The sequence below is a fragment of the Folsomia candida genome, unplaced genomic scaffold, assembly GCF_002217175.1.
Source record: "Folsomia candida strain VU population unplaced genomic scaffold, ASM221717v1 Fcan01_Sc015, whole genome shotgun sequence".
Lineage (NCBI taxonomy): Eukaryota > Metazoa > Arthropoda > Collembola > Entomobryomorpha > Isotomidae > Folsomia > Folsomia candida.
Window position 1 is genome coordinate 356013 of NW_019091207.1, and position 17363 is coordinate 373375.

Here is a 17363-nt window from a genome sequence, read left to right on the forward strand (position 1 = left end):
CCACTACCACTATTATACTGCTATTGATGAATCGTCTTTATTATCATTAGCCATTATTAAAAGAAATGACGCTGCATGTTCATAATAATAAGGATATTTTTATGAATTCGAGTACATATGTAAGTATACAAGCGAAAGTAAATAATAGCGAATTTTTTACCATGCTGAGCGCATATTTATCTGAAAATCTATACTTGACAATAAAACGAGAAGAACACACACAACACAATGCAGAATTATTACTGCAATTGCATCGCTAAATCATACATATGTATGTATGTAACAGCGTTGTTGAACTTTACCTTTACCTGTTTCACATACTTAGTTCTCGGTGTGCTTATCATGCCTATTTTCGTCGTCGTAAATACTAACGTGGTGGTGCTGATAAAGTGGAATGCTGCTATTAACGATTTTCCAACAGCCAAGGAATTCATGAGGGGGATGCTATTGTTGAATTGTTACATCACTCTTCTCAACTCAAAGTGACTGACAATGCGAATCCCAACCCTTTACTTTTTAAAGCTCATCGCGTCTCTCCTCATGTTTCCTTCCATGCCAACTTGCTCACGGGAATGCATGCATCCACTTACTTACTTAAATTCAATTCACTTTTACGTTACTTACCTGTGTCTATTGGTATGTATGTACCTTCTTATTATCAGTGGCCGCGGAAGCTTGAGGGGACAGAGGGACAATGTCCCCACGGTCGTTCGATGTCCCCATCTTATATAAACCCATCCCTCCCCCATCCTACAATGGCAATGTCCCCAGATGTCCCCACGGCTTCCGCGGCCACTGCTTATGCTGATGCTGTTTAAAGAGTTGACTGTGGGATTATTATGTAGAAACAGTAAGTAAGTATGCACAGGTAAAGGAAAGGTATGACCTAACCATTCTACAGAGATTCACCACCACCACCGCCTCCTCTTTAAAAATTATCCCATATACCCATTTCAGTCTCACCTGAGCCGTCTTTCCTACCTGTTGATTCACTCACTTGTACATAATAATAGTTCGTATTTATGTATACATTCATAATAGGGAGACGTATATGTAGTACACGATCAATAATAAGTAGGCTGAAAAATATCTAACTTACAATTAGCAAATTATTTAGTTCATCAGATAAGTACTTAACATAATTAGCTACATATTCATTACAGAGAATTGATTTTTAATCTTTTTATCGTGACAATCTTAGCATAAATATTTGTCATTAAAAACAGTTCACGTGTTTCCAGGATGTCCCAGCAAATACCGTGATTTCACTTTCATTTGTTTGTTATCTTTTAAGATTTTGACACTTTCTTCATCGGTGCTAAAAAAATCGCGTGCTAAAACGCCATTATGCAATCTTGATCAACAATGTAATCGTACGACTCCTTGAAAAAATTACTATTATTTTATTTCTTTCAACACATAGTACAAATTTTAACAAGTTTGCTGTGAATTATGGTGCTGTTAAGAGATTAATAAATAAGTAGTAAGGATCTAAATTACGAGTTCTGCTGTGCCTTAAAATTGTGCCTGAATTTTACATATTTTTCAAAAATACTTGTAATTACGTGAATTAACATTTTTAAAACGTGAATTTATTAAATAAAATATTCGGTGCTATTTACTTACACCCCGTGTAGTGGTTGATATGTCCCTGGAAGTTTTCATAAAGTAGTACAGATATCATTAGCACTTTGGCCTATAAAAAAGCCTTACATTCCTTCCACTTCATAAAATTTAAAGTTTTGTGAAGCAATAAAATTCCTCACGGACTTTGTAATGTAACGACGTGATTACATTTTAGTAGTAGCAACAAGAAATTTAACAATGCTGCCAGTTAAACCCTGCTTCTGACTTATGAAAGATTTCTACTTGGGAAAGAAAGAATGCAGAAATTTTGTATCTGAGACACCAACCACTCTAAAATTTGAGACATGATTAATGCAGAAAGAACTTGTGACGTGAATTTGTAGTTGTAAGTGTTACAAGAAGGATTTGAAACACTGATTTATTCATCATCATCTTGGCCAAGGGATTTAAAAAAACACTAAAAAATGCTGGACCCTGAAGAAAACAGGATTTCTGCGGTAAGTTATTATTCCTCATTTTTTGTCATATTCTCATGTCCTGCATGCAATTCCATAAATCTTGAAATCTCGCGTCTTATGCAAATTATCATAAATATGTTTTTAAAGCGTTTCTTTCCTGCATTTCTTTTCTTACGGGGATTTAATTTGCTAGCCCACCGGTGACCTCATGCATGTCTGGTGGTGATTCAAGGAAAGCCTGGGTTTAGCCGAGGCATCTTGAAGGCATGTGTGTGCATGCACACGAGTGAAGAAGATCAACAGCAACCAACTCTTATTTAAATTGAGTTGAAGAGATTACATAATCGCTTTGCCAATTGAAACTGAAAGTGAAATGGAATGGCATACGTAACACCAAATGGATGGATGGAAAATAGGCTGCTGAAGATAGATTTGAATGTGGATTGGCAAGGAAGTGGCATTGTGTTGTGGATAATATTTTGTATGTGTAGGTACTAGTGGCCGCGGAAGGGGTGGGGACATATGGGGACATTGACAGGCTAGGATGGGGGGAGGGGTTTGTATAAGATGATGAGGACATCGAATAACGGTGGAGACATTGTCCCTCTGTCCCCACCCTTCCGCGGCCACTGATTTTGTGGTTATATGACTACGATGAGTATGTATGTGTGTGGAGTTTAGCTTTTGGAAAGACAGGACATTTCCATACTTGTCGATAACCAAATAAGGTCAACTCATTGCCGACGAAATGGTAAACTGACACACTTGTTGGCTCACTTACTCCTTTTCCATAGATTGACATTGCTTTTAGAATGCAATGCTCTTAGTTATTAGTCAGCCAGTCAGGGAGACTTTATTTTTTTAGTTTACACATCCAATAAACGACTGATCTCGTGGTGGTAGTAAAAATTCAAGAATGAAATTAGTGTATTATGCAAACCTTGTTGTTCTTTAGTTCAACTGTAAAATCAGAGGATAGAATGTTATGTATATATGATTATACATAAATAAGTGGTACACAGTGAGAAGAGACAGAGGAGAGTATTTATTAGTGGAGAGTTAAAGATAGAGTGATGTACAGATTCAGAATTACATATGTATATTACATATACATATCTACGTAGGCATACATATACCTAACACTACCCTCTCACGAAAAAAATTTTTCTCCTGAAAAATAGTCGGAAAGAGTGTGTAGGTTTGCAAACTAACAATTTCAGTAGTCACAATTTGAAGTAGAAATTTAGATGGTTTGGGACATACATAGGAAAAATTCATGCAAAATTAAATATGAAATGACTCCGGAAAACAAACATGAACAAAGATTTTGCATGAATAACATTGAACAATTTAATACACATATCGAATGACGCAGTAATTTTGCAGGGCTGGAACTTGAGAAGATGGTATGGCTCGCAATCGGTGGTGGAATTGTGTCATCTCAGGCGTGGTGGTGGTGGTTGACTCAAATAAAACTTGCAGATTGGGACAAAACGATAAACAAAGAAAAATACATTTTTGTGATCGTGGTATGTGGTCCATCGGGACATCGGAGATACATAAATACGCAGACTTGTGAGGGTTTTATCTGGGTGACCCATAACCGGACAACTCGAAGACGCAGGGTTTTCTGTGGGTGACCCATAACCGTGACGCGTTAAAAAAGGGGAACTATGTACAATGTGGATTTCCATACTTGAACACGCAAATAATATGTAGACGTTGCTCATTACAAACATTAATCTCAAGGCGTTATATTTCATTCTGAGCCTGGGAAAGTGGTGACAACGCAGATCGAGCATAAAAGTTCAGCAGAATTTTGAGACAAGGTGAATCAGATTACATTTTTGCAGCAAAATTTGATAAAGAATTGGGACAATTTTCCAGACGAAATGAATAAAAATGAGTTTTTTGCATATATTGTGCAGAAGTTTTGCAAATTTTGAACGAATTTTGATGAAAATTTTTCAGAAATTAAAAGGAATTTTTTTTACAATATTTTTACGATTTTTTAACAATTTTGAAGGACAATTTTGCATATATTTTTTTGACGTGTTTAAAACAAATAACGGAATTTTGAATTTTGCATATTTGCTCGAATTATGAAATGTAAATGTTGGACTGGAGATTTGGAAATTTTAAGAATGGGGGAAGATTTGCAGGGTGGTTTAGAACCAATTTACAGACCTGATAGCATCCGGGAGGATAATCCAATTTACAGACCAGATGACGAAAATTCACAAAAAAAAGTTTCACAGGAAAATCACACAGTTTACGCAAGGTTTTGAGAAGAGAGATTTGGGAAGTTTCCCTATCGGAAGCAAAATGACAAGCTCTAAGGGGCGGTGGTCAAGCTGCTTAGTCGTCGCAGTCGTAGCAAATTTGGTAGGTGATATGTCTTGCGAAGAATTTTGAAAATTTTAAAATCCATTGTGAGTGGGAGGAGCGAAAGAAAGTACTCGACGGTCCACCAATGTTATGTATATATGATTATACATAAATAAGTGGTACACAGTGAGAGGAGACAGAGGAGAGTATTTATTAGTGGAGAGTTAAAGATAGAGTGATGTACAGATTCAGAACTAATTACATATACATATCTACGTAGGCATACATATACCTAACATTCTAATTCATGCAATATTTAATAATGTCATATAAACTTCATCTCCGTTGGAAATCACTGTCGAAGTCTGCAGGAATCGACAAAATCTGAATGCATATTGTGTCCGACATAATTTTCTTATATGCATAATCCTGCAGAAAGTTTGAATGGGTTTTATGTACATATTCTGCAGAACCGTTCGTGCATAATACTGCGCATCGTTTTGCGCACAAAACGCCCTGCACACAATTTTTGCATAATTTTGCCCAGTTCTACATATATTTCTGTACAAATTGCATATAATCGCTCTGCATACAATTTTTCTGCAAAAAATTGGCCTAAATTTCTGCACAAAACGATCAAAAATTTCAAACAGAGCTTCGGAAGATGAAATTTCCCCATTATTTACGAAAGGATGAGAGATGAAAAAATCGAAATTTGTGAATAAATATTTGCAGGTTGGGCTATTGGCACGGAGTCCGGAAGGTCATGCCGCCAAAGGAATGCAAATCAAGGGGAATGAAGACCTCTGGATTGAAATTCAAGCACACACCTTCAGAAATTGGGTGAATGGTAAGTTGGAAATCTGAAAAATTTTCAAAATTTTCAAATTCTTCACCGGTCAACATTTTCTAAATATATTGAAATTTGCACATATTTTCAGAGCATTTGCGACCCTTAGGCCTCTCCGTGAACGATCTGGCGACCGATCTTTGCGACGGGACGTGTCTCTGCGCATTGGTCGAAGCACTGCAAAAACGGACACTTCGCAAAATTCACAAACCTCAAAATCAGCACCAAATGCTGGAAAATGTTACACGAGGTGAGATTGAGATTAATTCATTTTATTCAGTTTAGAATATTAATATAACTATATTTTCTTACTTAACTTGCAGCTTTAGATGCCATTTCTTCGGATGGAGTGAAACTGGTCAACATTGGTAAGCAAGCAAACATTTCATTCAAGATGATAATCTTACTGAACTCCAGTGAAATCCTTTTATGGTAAAGGTTTGATTGAATCATGTCCATCATGCATTTGCGTCATGCATTACGAATTATGCTAAATTTATGCTGGATTTTTTTTCATGGAAATTTTATTATGCAAAGACTCCGGATTCTTATATACATGAAAATCCGGTAAATATCTGGTTAAAAAATTTGGTTATACAAATAAATAAGACCCAGAATTTTTATTGTGTAAAAAAATCCAGTAAAAATTGCAAAATAGCAGTTAAAAGGGAATAGATATCATTTCAGGAAATCCATAAAATTCAAGGGTAATTAATGTAGGAAATCGTTAATTAAACTGAGTTTTAGCAATTCGCACGTGCAAATATTTAATTATCTTCAACGAAGAAAATGAGGAAATCACTGAAAAGTTAGCCATGCAAGCGAATCAAATTAATTTTCCCAGCATCTCAAAATAGCCAACCGCCCTTTGTTCCCTGTCTGTCAGAAATCAAATTCTGAAATCTACGAATGAAATGAATAAATGAATTCTTAACTTATTATTATGCTGATTTATCTGACTACAAATCCACTAATCCTCTTAGTGGTTAAATTGAATATTGTATAAAAAACAGCTCTTTGTTGTTGATTATTGTTTTTATAATTCGATGAGCATGACTGCGTTGAGTTCATGTTTTAACCCTTTTTTTCATGTACAAAACCAAACCTTCATTAATATCAATTCATAAATTGGCCGGCCGGTTTATGTATTCCACCAAACTTTGTGTTGTGGCTTGTAGAAAATTCTATTAATTTAATTGTATTTAATGATACAACATTGGGAAAGATTTGCATTTAATTAAATATTTTGAAAAAAATTTGAAGGGAAATTGAACACAGTTTATGTACAGTGGCCGCGGAAGCCGTGGGGACATCTGGGGACGCTAACATTGTAGGATAGGGGAGGGAGGGGTTTATATAAGATGGGTAGATGATGCGGACATCGAATAAAGGTGGGGGCATTGCCCCTCTGTCCCCATCCACCCTTCCGCGGCCACTGGCTGAAACATAGGTCGAGATACAAATGCTTAAAGCAGTAGCCGCGGAAGCCGTGGGGACATCTGGGGACATTAACATTGTAGGATGGGGGAGGGAGGGGTTTATATAAGATGGGGAGATGATGCGGACATCGAACAACCGTGGGGACATTGTCCCTCTGCGTCCACACCCTTCCGCGGCCACTGTGCACTTCTATGTACCTCTTTAAAAATGAGAAGCACTAATATGCAGATTCTTCTTGGTATTGTTACGATCCTAAAAAAACTCAGGATATTTTCTAGCAAAAAGTATTACGAGGGTCGGGCCTAGACATGTTTCTAGTAAATCTATCTATACGAATTATGATAAATTGTGAGGATTTTTTTTTTACATATTTACTTGTTTCAACCACCTCGACCGTTCATTTAAGATTTAAGCCAAGCCACAAACCTGAATATAATTAAGAAGGGATAGAAAAGCCAGTAATAAGAGGTGATGGCGATGATGGGGCTATTTAATGGTGCGACGATATCTGCACTTCAAAACCAGTAAAATGTCAAAAGCCAAGCCCATAAGAATCCGAAGGAGCACAACATACATCTAGCACCAGAGAAGACACAACAAAATGCATTTCTAATAGTTTTACCCTAGAGGAGAGATAAGTATTACCTGACAATGGAGGTATTCCAGCGTATGCTCTCCGATTTTTGGACAAAATTTGTGTCAGACGATCGCAAATTTAATTCGTATGAAATTTGCGAATGATACGATCCCCCAATGGGCACGTTTGCCAGAGATATTTGCATCCGAACAGGAGAAAACGCGCAGTAAATTTAGAAAGTGTATAATTTGTCAACTTTAAGGCGCATTTCTCCTCTTCGGATGCAAATATCTCTGCCAAACGTGCCGATTGGGAGATCGTGTCTTTCCCAAATTTCATACTAATCAAATCTGTGATCGATTGACACTAATTTGCTCAAAATCAGAGAGCATCCTCTGGGAGACCTCCCTTGTTCGTCTTCCAGTCCACTAAATGCTACATACGAAAGAAAGAAATATTTAGGTGTGATTCACTTGTTTCTATGAAATGAAGCTCTCTAACTAAATGATAAAGACGGCAGAAGAATGAATCACCGACGGAATTTAACCAACCGACCGGTGTCATTACCCGTTTACGACCAATTTAGAATTTCATTTCAACCACATTACATACATGACATTACATTGCGTTACGTTGCGGCTCACTTTTCCATTGTTTGTCTGTCTCTCCTTTAAAACATATCCTGTGTTTCGTTTCGTGTTATCGTAAACGTAATATAATGATATTGCCGCAGACGACAGTACTGGCGACTTCATTTGTTTGATTGAGATAACATCGGACAATTTGCTGAAAAAATTTGAAATTTATTCCAACAAGCAACGTTAATAATAACGGCAACTAAACTTATTTACTTGGCATTGAATGTTTTTTTGCTGAAACAAAAGTGAGGAATTCGCATAAAATTTGCAATCCTGCATTACATACATTTGTACATTATGCATTCAAGACTGGCTCAAATTTTTATATCAGCTCTTTTTCTGCAAAACAGCATCTTAACAAGTTTGAAATCCACTCCTTGTCCGCTTATAATTTTTCACATTTTTATGTACGAATCTAGCGAAGAAGACTTGAATTTCAATTGAATATTGCACGTACACATATTAACGTAGGACTTATCACCAAAATTGTCCAAACCAACACGTTTGTAATCATTTTTTGGGAATTTATTTTTAAATTCTGGAGGACAAATTTGTCGCCAGTAAGTTGAAGGATAGGAGTTCTATAAAAATTAAGGTCAGCCAGTCTCAATTTTTCTTAAGGCTTGTCGAACTTGAAATATTCTCGTTAAAAAACTGTCAAAAACTGAAGTGTATACATATTTTTTTAGTGGCGACTCCATGCTCTACAAATTAGTCGTCCAGAATTTTAAGATAAATTCCCAGAGCCGAGAAATGATTAAAAATATACTGATTTTGACTAGTAATCGAATGCTGCGTTTTAAGAGTGCCAAAAATTAGTAAATACGTACACAAAAAATAATCCTATGGATTTCTATGTGCTCTATTTTATGAAATTGCATTCTTGTCGTATATATATTTGATATGTAATGGCCACGTGCTAGTAGTGGGAAGCATAATATTAGTAATGATTATCTGTCTGCTCTTCCTTCCTTCCTTTTCCTGTCTCAAAAAAGTGACGATATGTACATACATGCCATTTGACACGAAGATCTGCTTATTATGAGTGGACTCTCCGGTGATGGAAAACGTAACGTCATTTAGAGAGCTTTGTTTGCAAAGTAGGTGTGGTGCATTGTGTGGCTCCATTCCATTTTTTCCGTCATCATCATAATTACGAACTTTTACATGGCATGCAATGAGAAAACCAGACAAGGCGTCCCATCATTATGGATGGACAGGATTGTAAAGTTGACGACATCACGATAGATAAGGCAACTTACTATAAGGAAGGAACTATATAAAGTTGTAATTCAATTTATAAAATGCATTAACTGCAGCATGTGGTTGCGGACCAGTGGCCGCGGAAGGGTAGGAGGGGGGACAGAGGGGCAATGTCCCCACGGTTATTCGATGTCCGCATCATCTCCCCATGCTATATAAACCCCTGCCTCCCCCATCCTTCCATGCTAATGTCCCCAGATGTCCCCACACGGCTTCCGCGGCCACTGATTCAGCTCCATTTGTTAGCACCAATTTAGAGAGGTCAAAGAGACAGAGGAATTGGTGAATGGAAACGCAGTCTCGGCGTGGGTGGAGGTTGGCCAAAAACACATTTTGCGTAATCATTCATGACAGAAAATGTTGGATGGAATTGCTTTTGTGGCTGTGTGGTGGCTTACTTTTACCTTTGTCTCGTAATAAGAAATATGTAATAATATATTCCCTGCTACATATCTACCTACTCATTTTTCTAAGAGTGAGTAGCATTGTTGTCAATAATTGCTATGTAAAAATGTAATAAGGTTTATGTGATTCGTGTATGTATGCACGTGTAAAAATGGGCGATTTATGTATGTAAAATGGAGGTCTCTCAGCGTATGTTCTCTGATTTTGAGCAATTTTGTGTCAATCGATCACAAATTTAATTAGGATGAAATTTACAAAAGACACGATCTCCCAATGGGCATGTTTGGCAGAGATATTTGCATCCGAAGAGGAGAAAACACAGTAAATTTGCCAGCTATTAAGCGCGTTTTCTCCTCTTCGGATGCAAAAATCTCTGCCAAACGTGCTCATTGGGAGATCGTGTCTTTCCCAAATTTCATACTAATTAAATTTGCGATTGATTGACTCGAGTTTGCCCAAAATCGGAGAGTATACGCTAGGAGACCTCCAATATTATTTGATGATCCACATATGTCAAAGTTCTCAATCTCTTGACATTTTGATGCCTTACAGGAAACGTGGACATCGTTAATGGAAACTTGAAGCTAATCCTGGGTTTGATTTGGTCATTAATTGTCCGATATCAAATCGGTCGATCAAAGTTTCCCCCAAAGAAGTTGATGCTGGCTTGGCTGCGGTCAGTTTTACCAGAAAACGAAATAAATAACTTGACCACGGATTGGAGAAGTGGGAAGAATCTGTCCGCTCTGGTGGACTATTGTCGTCCTGGATTGATCCCTAATTGGAGGGCGCTGAATGAACATGATGGCGAAAAGAATTGCAGAGGTACATATGTACATGATTTTAGCAAACATCATAATTAATTTCCAGGGGTGGGCAAAATACTTGGTCAAAATTCAGTAGTTTGAGCGGCATTTATAATTCCACCCGATAAAAATTGGATTTCTTCGCAAACCCTGCATTTTCGACTGACTGTTACCTTCTCCACGTAGATTTTCGTCTTTTTGTGGGTGTAACAGCCCCGGAAATCCAAACCCTGGGAAGAACAGAGGTCAAAATAGTGTATTTTGACACAGTATTTTGTCCACCTCTGTTAATTTCGCATTTAAACTAGAGTATTGATTGTAAATAAATACGTAACTTTTTCTCAGTCGCAATGGAAGTTGCCAAGAAAGAACTTGGCGTGCCTATTGTTCTGGACCCTGAATATTTGGCATCTCCACATTTGGACGAGCTATCCGGGATGACGTATCTGTCCTATTTCATGAAAGAGAATGGTCCCGGATTTCGTACTACGCTTAATTGGGTAAATTTCCAATAAATGGATAATCAATACAGCCAATAACTAACTAATAATAAATATGTAACGTCACGGGTATTATATTCATGTCTGTGTTCATATTTCAGGTCCGAAACCAAATTCCTCATCGACATGTTTCCAATTTTACGGTATGAACTAACATACCAAAATTATTTTGGCAAGATATGCTAATTGTAAATTTTTTAAATTATAGACTGACTGGAATAATGGAGAAATATTATGCGAATTAGTTCGATCATTAGGTGGTCCAGTGCCAGGAATGGACAACATGTCACTAGAACAGGATCAATGGGAGTCCAATATTTCAATGGGTACCAAATTATATATTTATTTAACAAATGTTACGTTATGATTACAGTTAATTTGCATTAATATCAATCTAATCTAAAAATTTCAGGAATGAAAGGCGGCGAGAAACTGGGCGTTACGTCAATTCTACGCCCGAAAGACATGGCAGACCCGGCCGTCGATCATCTCGGGGTCATGGCGTATGTTTCTCAATATCAGTGGCTGCCTGCAAGACCACCTCCAGGACAAAGAGGTTAGTTCACCGTGTTTCGGGTGCAAGTAGATAACCACGTGCAAGAAATAACCGGGAGAAAGTGGTTTCTTGCAAGGAAATATTTTGACCTGCAAGAAATGCAAGGTGCAAGAAACTACGTCCAGCCACTGTACTTCATACGGCGCGTGGCTGGATGGCGCATATTTCTTGCACTTTCTCTCAGTTTCTTGCACCTCGCATTTCTTGGGTGGCTTGCTTCGCAGTGCAAAAAAATTAGCAAACCCGCAAGAAACGAAACACTAATCCTAAGACTGATTGTACAGATACGCATCCTATTTATGTTTAGTACCGATTCTATCATAACATTTTATTATTTTATTACAGTTACGGTGACATGGGAAACAAATATCTTCCGGAAGGGGGATCCGGTAAACAAAGATTTCCAGAAATGCATTCATTTTATAACAATGTGTATCATAATTGAAATTTTAATCATCATTGTTCCAGATTTCGTTCAGGGTGGAATGCTTAGAAGAAGAGATCCACCACCGAGAAATCGTTGTCGAAGTGAAAGGTCCATCTGGCCATTTGGACGCTAGAATAAACCTCGCCCCGGACGGAGGGCATGGAAAAGGCACCTTTACCGCGACGGATATCGGAATCCATGAAATCGTCGTCAAATATCAAGGCGAACCGGTTGTCGGTTCTCCCCTAAAATGCCGAGTTGTGCCTCGCTTATCGGAAATCAGTTACTCGACCGGTCTCGCCCCATGCGCCGTGGGCTCCATTGTTGAAGTCCTGGTCAATCCGCAAGATCCATCCGGAGCCAAATTGGAATACATGGAAGTGGTTGCCCTCTCACCGTCGGGAAACTCGAGGCCATGCACCGTTAACAAAGTGGTGGACGGATTTGCTGCCACGTTTAAACCGGAAGAGCCTGGAGAATGGAAAGTGACGGTTTTATACAAGGAGAAAGATATTCAAGGGTCGCCATTCCCATGTTTTGTCTACGACCCGAACGGAGTCATTGTAAGGACAAAGTCAAAATGGGTGTGGTAGGCTTGTTCCGCCCAGATTTTTTTTTTTTAATATGCATAATTACACACATCTAAACAAATTTTTTATTAAAAAATAGCACCAGTACGAAAAAGCTATCGATTTTGTAAACTTTAAAATAAACAAAACGCTCCATTTTCCACAGCGGAATCGTTTAATTCAATCTCCATAATGACTACACTGTTGAAAAGGGAGCGTTTTTTGTATTATGAAATTTAAAAAATATGTGTTTTTTTCGCACTGGTCCGATTTTTTAATTAAAACTTATTTCTGGAATTATACATGTTCCAAAAATCGGGGAGGAACAAACCTGGCGCATCTATTGTCAGTACAAGATTTTTGTATATGGACATATTTATTTATCTAGTTTATTTATGGCTTATTTAGCTCGATACGCTGGACGGAGCTTTGCCAGGATTGCCATTTGCTTTCATCTGTGATTCACGAGGCACCGGTGGCTTGGGAGACGTCGACATTGACGTAACTCATGAAGGAAGGTAGGAAGAAACGAACAAGTTGATTGCTCATGTGATTTGGCTGGATTATTAAAATAATTGTACAAAATATTACAACGATGTGGATGGATGGACACATCCCAAATATCGAATTACTTACGTGTTCCTTGGCAGTCTTGAAATTATTCATTGTTTTCCGTCATATCGAATGACGAATGCATCATTACTACACAGCTTTTCCTATTAATAACTTAATTGTCATTCATTACTTGTCGAAAAGTATTGTCTTGGAGTACATACTAGACATTTTATGTACATACATATTTACATAAATAATAATGAATCCGATAAGTCATCATTATCTTATCTATTTTAATATGCAATGTCGTCAAACTATTCTTTAGATCCATCCCCTACAACACGGAGTACATTGCTGATGGCGTAAAACGCATCCTTCTTCCCGTTCTGCACGCAGGAAAGCATAGGGTCCACATTTACTTCAATGGACGCGAAATTCGAGGTGCGATAACCCTGCAAACAGTGTTTCGTTTCCTGCAAGAAATTCGAGGTGCAAGAAACTGGGAGAAAGTGCAAGAAATTTGCGCCATCCAGCCACGCGCCGTATGAAATATATGTAGCGGCGCGGCGTAGTTTCTTGCGCCTCACATTTCTTGCAGGCCAAAATAGCTGCAAGAAACCACTTTATTACCGTTATTTCTTGCACGTGGTTACTTACTAGCATGCGAAACACTGCTTGTCAAATTAATGGATGATTAAACCCGATGCCATATTAAATTCTAATTAATTGCAATTAACAGAACTTATGCATAATCTACACTAATTCCATTCCAGGTTCGCCATTCAGCCTACGCGTGGGTTCCAGCCGGTCTCGCCGGCATAAAGAAGGGACGCCACCGGTGCACGGAAAAACCCGCAGTTTTGACACGGACTACTCCTTCGCCAGGGCCGGAAGTCACAGCCCATTCGCCGCCAATTACAGCGGTGCTAAACACGTGTCCAGTGGGTCACAGTCTTTTGACGCTGCGACGAGCCGATCTACTAAAGAAACCACGACAAAAAGTGCCCTTCAAGACACCACGGATGCGGTTCATCACCGATTGAAGTACGGCGGAGGGCTCCCGACTTCTTCGAATAAGGATTTGCTCAGTTCGAAACTGGTTTCGACTCGGATTTCGGACGAAAACCTGAGTTCGGCATCGGCCATGAAGTCCTTCTCCGAATCGACGCGACATCATCACAATCAAAGCATGATGAATTCAAGTGCCAAATCTTCCACGCTTCATGAACAGTTCGAAAAGAGTTCATCTGCGCATCAGCAGTATCATGGGAGTCCGAGTTTTGGAAACTATAATGGGAACGGTTATCATGGAGATTTAGTCGTGGAGGGGGACGGGTTGGGGGTCGTGTTGATAAATTCGAGTGTCGTGGTGACAATAACGTCGGAATTTGGGCAAACTTCGTTGGATAATATTCGCGTGGATGTGGTCGGTATGTAGTAAGAATTTTGGCACGAATTAATTTGCAATGTTTTTCCCTGGTTGAAATCAATTCTGCAGTAATCGATAAAAGCTCAATGCATATTGTGTTCTGCATATTTTTTGCATAAGCCATATTTTTTTAAAGAATTTGGTTATAAATTTCTATGCAGTTTCTGCACAAAATTTCCATGCGTTTTATTCTGCAGAAACGTATGTTCATAGTTCTGCACAGTTTTATGCACTGATCGCTCTTCTGCAGAAAATTTGCCAAATTTTTGCAGAAAATTTCTATGGGTTTTACTCTGCAGAACCGTATGCGTGTAATTATGCATATTCCTGCACAGTTTTTTACACAAATCGCTCTGCATACACTCTTTCTGCAGAAAATTGGCGCAAAATTTCTGCAGAAAATGATCACAAATTTCAACCAGGGAATTTTATCTACATTTTTATTTAATTTTCCCTTATAATTTAGGCCCCTCTGGTCGAATCCCAACCCACCTCGTGGACTCTGTGAGTTCCGTCAGTGCCAAATACACGCCTCTCGAAGTGGGCGAACATTTGATAAATGTTGCTGTGGGGCCTCGACAAATTGACGGGAGCCCATTTCGAGCTGCTGTTTTTAACCCAAAAGCCATAAAAGTTACTCGTGTGCCAAACGGATTTGTAGGAAGACCGGTCGAAATTGATAGTAAGAAAAGAAAATACTCTTAAATTGCATTATATGATGCGCTGCAAAAACCATTAAATTTTATTGCACTTATTTCATCCCCTGTAATTTTATTTTATTTTTAGTCGACGGACGTGGAGCTGGCCCAGGTAAATTTAGCTCTTTAACGGTGGCGGCGGAAGGGTGGGACAACGTCCCCCCGGTTATTCGATGTCCCCATCATCTCCCCATCTTATACAAACCCGTCCCTCCCCTATCCCACAATTTTAATGTCCCACATGTCAACACAACTTCCGCGGACACTGTCTGGAATTTGCATAGCTATTGCTCAGTGGCCGCGGAAGCGTTGAGACAGAATGTCCCCACGGGTATTCGATATCCCCATCTTATTTATATAAACCCGTCCCTCCCCCATCCTACAATGGCAATGTCCCCACAGCTTCCGCGGCCACTGGTTGGTATATAATTTAGTATGCTAAAAAAAGATTTCGCATGTATTTGATAGGTCACTTGGCCATTTTGGTGGACGGTGGTCGAGTCACGAGTCAAGTGAAGGCGCTGGGAGATCATCGGTTTCGAGCAGTTTTTGTTCCACATGAAACCGGCCCACACGCTGTGGACATGACCTTCAACGGGAACAGTGTACCAGGTGAGTTGTTCACTAATTTCGACATTATACCACAAAAATAGCAAGCACCTTTTATTCGTAGCAGTTGTAAAACAAGAAGTAAAAAAAATATTTATAAGTGCATATGTAGTCCATGTAAAAGCAAACTTTACTTTTTAGTCGGAGTCAGGGCTTATGTGCCCGTCATGGCTGTCTGTCTGTCTGTCTATTACGATCGTAAAAATTATCCAATCGACTTGAAATTTTGCATACATGTAAAATTTGCAAAATTAGGATTCAATTCGAATGGAAATAAAACAATTGTGGAAGCGGTACCCACCTCAATTACATATACATAACAACCTGACTCGGGCTAAATAAGAATGCAATAAGCCTGCACTCTGGGTTTTTGAGATTGCAAAAACGTGCATACTTGCGTATTTATTTATGTGCTTAGTTAGTTATGATCTTCTTAATGCCTCACTGATGTTCATTAATTTTCTCTGCTGCGTAGCTTTTCCGAATCATATCTTGTAATCAAAACGCATCCTGAAGTTTCACAACATTGTAGGAAGTGCTAAAAGTACGTACATACACAGTTCTTTTGTGGAAATAGATAGCTAATGTTTATCAAGATAAGTGCATTTGTACATAAGTTTTCCTTTTAATATGTAGCTGAGGGAAGCTCACAACTTTCTGGTTGCATAAAAATACTAATTTTTCTTAAACTCTTGTACATATTGACAAGTCAACCCTACGTTCGTACATTGTTTAATGTTTGATCACGAAAAGGAATGGAATAAATATGTACACGCATAAAAATATGTGACTCTCCTTTCCAATTCTATGTACACCTTTGACTCGAATACTTACATAGCTTTATTAAAGGAGAGAATTTAAGCTTCTTAGGAGGGGAGGTTGTGTACTATCAACTCCCGGATCTCGATGCCCCTTGGATATGTTGTAGTGTCCCATGAATGAACAAGAACCCTGAAGTGGTTTGATTCCATGGCCACATTTGCGCCCGCCACACCCACTCAAAGGTGCCCAAAAATCGCTTTCACTCCAGCTTTCACTCATTTAAAACCACGCCAAAAATCCAATTTTACTCCGATTTTCAAATTTCTTTCACCATTATACTCCCAGATAGTTGCTTTCTTATTTCTAACATCAAACTCAACTTTTTGAAATCTTTATTATTTTAAAAATTTAAAATTCTGAATGAGCATTGTTGTAGTAATCAACAAAACAAATTATGCCTGCGAAATAAAGATCAAAAAAGTTGAATTTGATGTTGGAAATAAGAAAACAACTATCTGGGAGTATAATGGTGAAAGAAATTTGAAAATCGGAGTAAAATTGGATTTTTGGGGTGGTTTTGAATGAGTGAAAGCTGGAGTGAAAGCGATTTTTGGGCACCTTTGAGTGGGTGTGGCGGGCGCAAATGTGGCCATGGAATCAAACCACTTCAGGGTTCTTGTACATTCATGGGACACTACAGCATATCCAAGGGGCATCGAGATCCGGGAGTTGATAGTACACAACCTCCCCTCCTTAGACCAACCTGTAAGTATGTATCCGTCATGAATAATGTATTAGTTTTTATGTATAAAGTGTAAGTAATTCCTTCCTACGCCGGTTTAAGCAACAATGCAATGCTCAACTATGTATGTACATAAGTAAGGAAGAATACATAGTGCATTTACT

The 17363-nt window shown here is 38.5% G+C and overlaps 1 protein-coding gene across 3 annotated transcripts in view; it reads left to right on the plus strand.

Annotated features, from left to right (window-relative positions):
• The first annotated feature begins 953 nt into the window (after window positions 1-953).
• LOC110856313 (filamin-A) overlaps window positions 954-17363 on the plus strand; it is a 35578-nt gene continuing 19168 nt past the window's right edge. The window contains exons 1-17 of one of the 3 annotated variants that reach the window (XM_022104796.2): window positions 954-2084; window positions 5109-5223; window positions 5315-5473; window positions 5547-5591; window positions 10099-10371; window positions 10698-10852; window positions 10954-10995; window positions 11061-11178; window positions 11265-11408; window positions 11754-11797; window positions 11877-12398; window positions 12813-12922; window positions 13285-13400; window positions 13733-14389; window positions 14855-15070; window positions 15175-15198; window positions 15555-15698. In XM_022104796.2, the coding sequence (XP_021960488.1) occupies window positions 2052-2084; window positions 5109-5223; window positions 5315-5473; window positions 5547-5591; window positions 10099-10371; window positions 10698-10852; window positions 10954-10995; window positions 11061-11178; window positions 11265-11408; window positions 11754-11797; window positions 11877-12398; window positions 12813-12922; window positions 13285-13400; window positions 13733-14389; window positions 14855-15070; window positions 15175-15198; window positions 15555-15698 (2917 nt within the window). In that variant the 5' untranslated portion in view covers window positions 954-2051. Of the gene's footprint in view, window positions 2085-4900; window positions 5224-5314; window positions 5474-5546; window positions 5592-10098; window positions 10372-10697; window positions 10853-10953; window positions 10996-11060; window positions 11179-11264; window positions 11409-11753; window positions 11798-11876; window positions 12399-12812; window positions 12923-13284; window positions 13401-13732; window positions 14390-14854; window positions 15071-15174; window positions 15199-15554; window positions 15699-17363 lie in introns of those variants that run through there. The other 2 variants (XM_035857029.1, XM_035857028.1) reach the window with 2 other exon arrangements.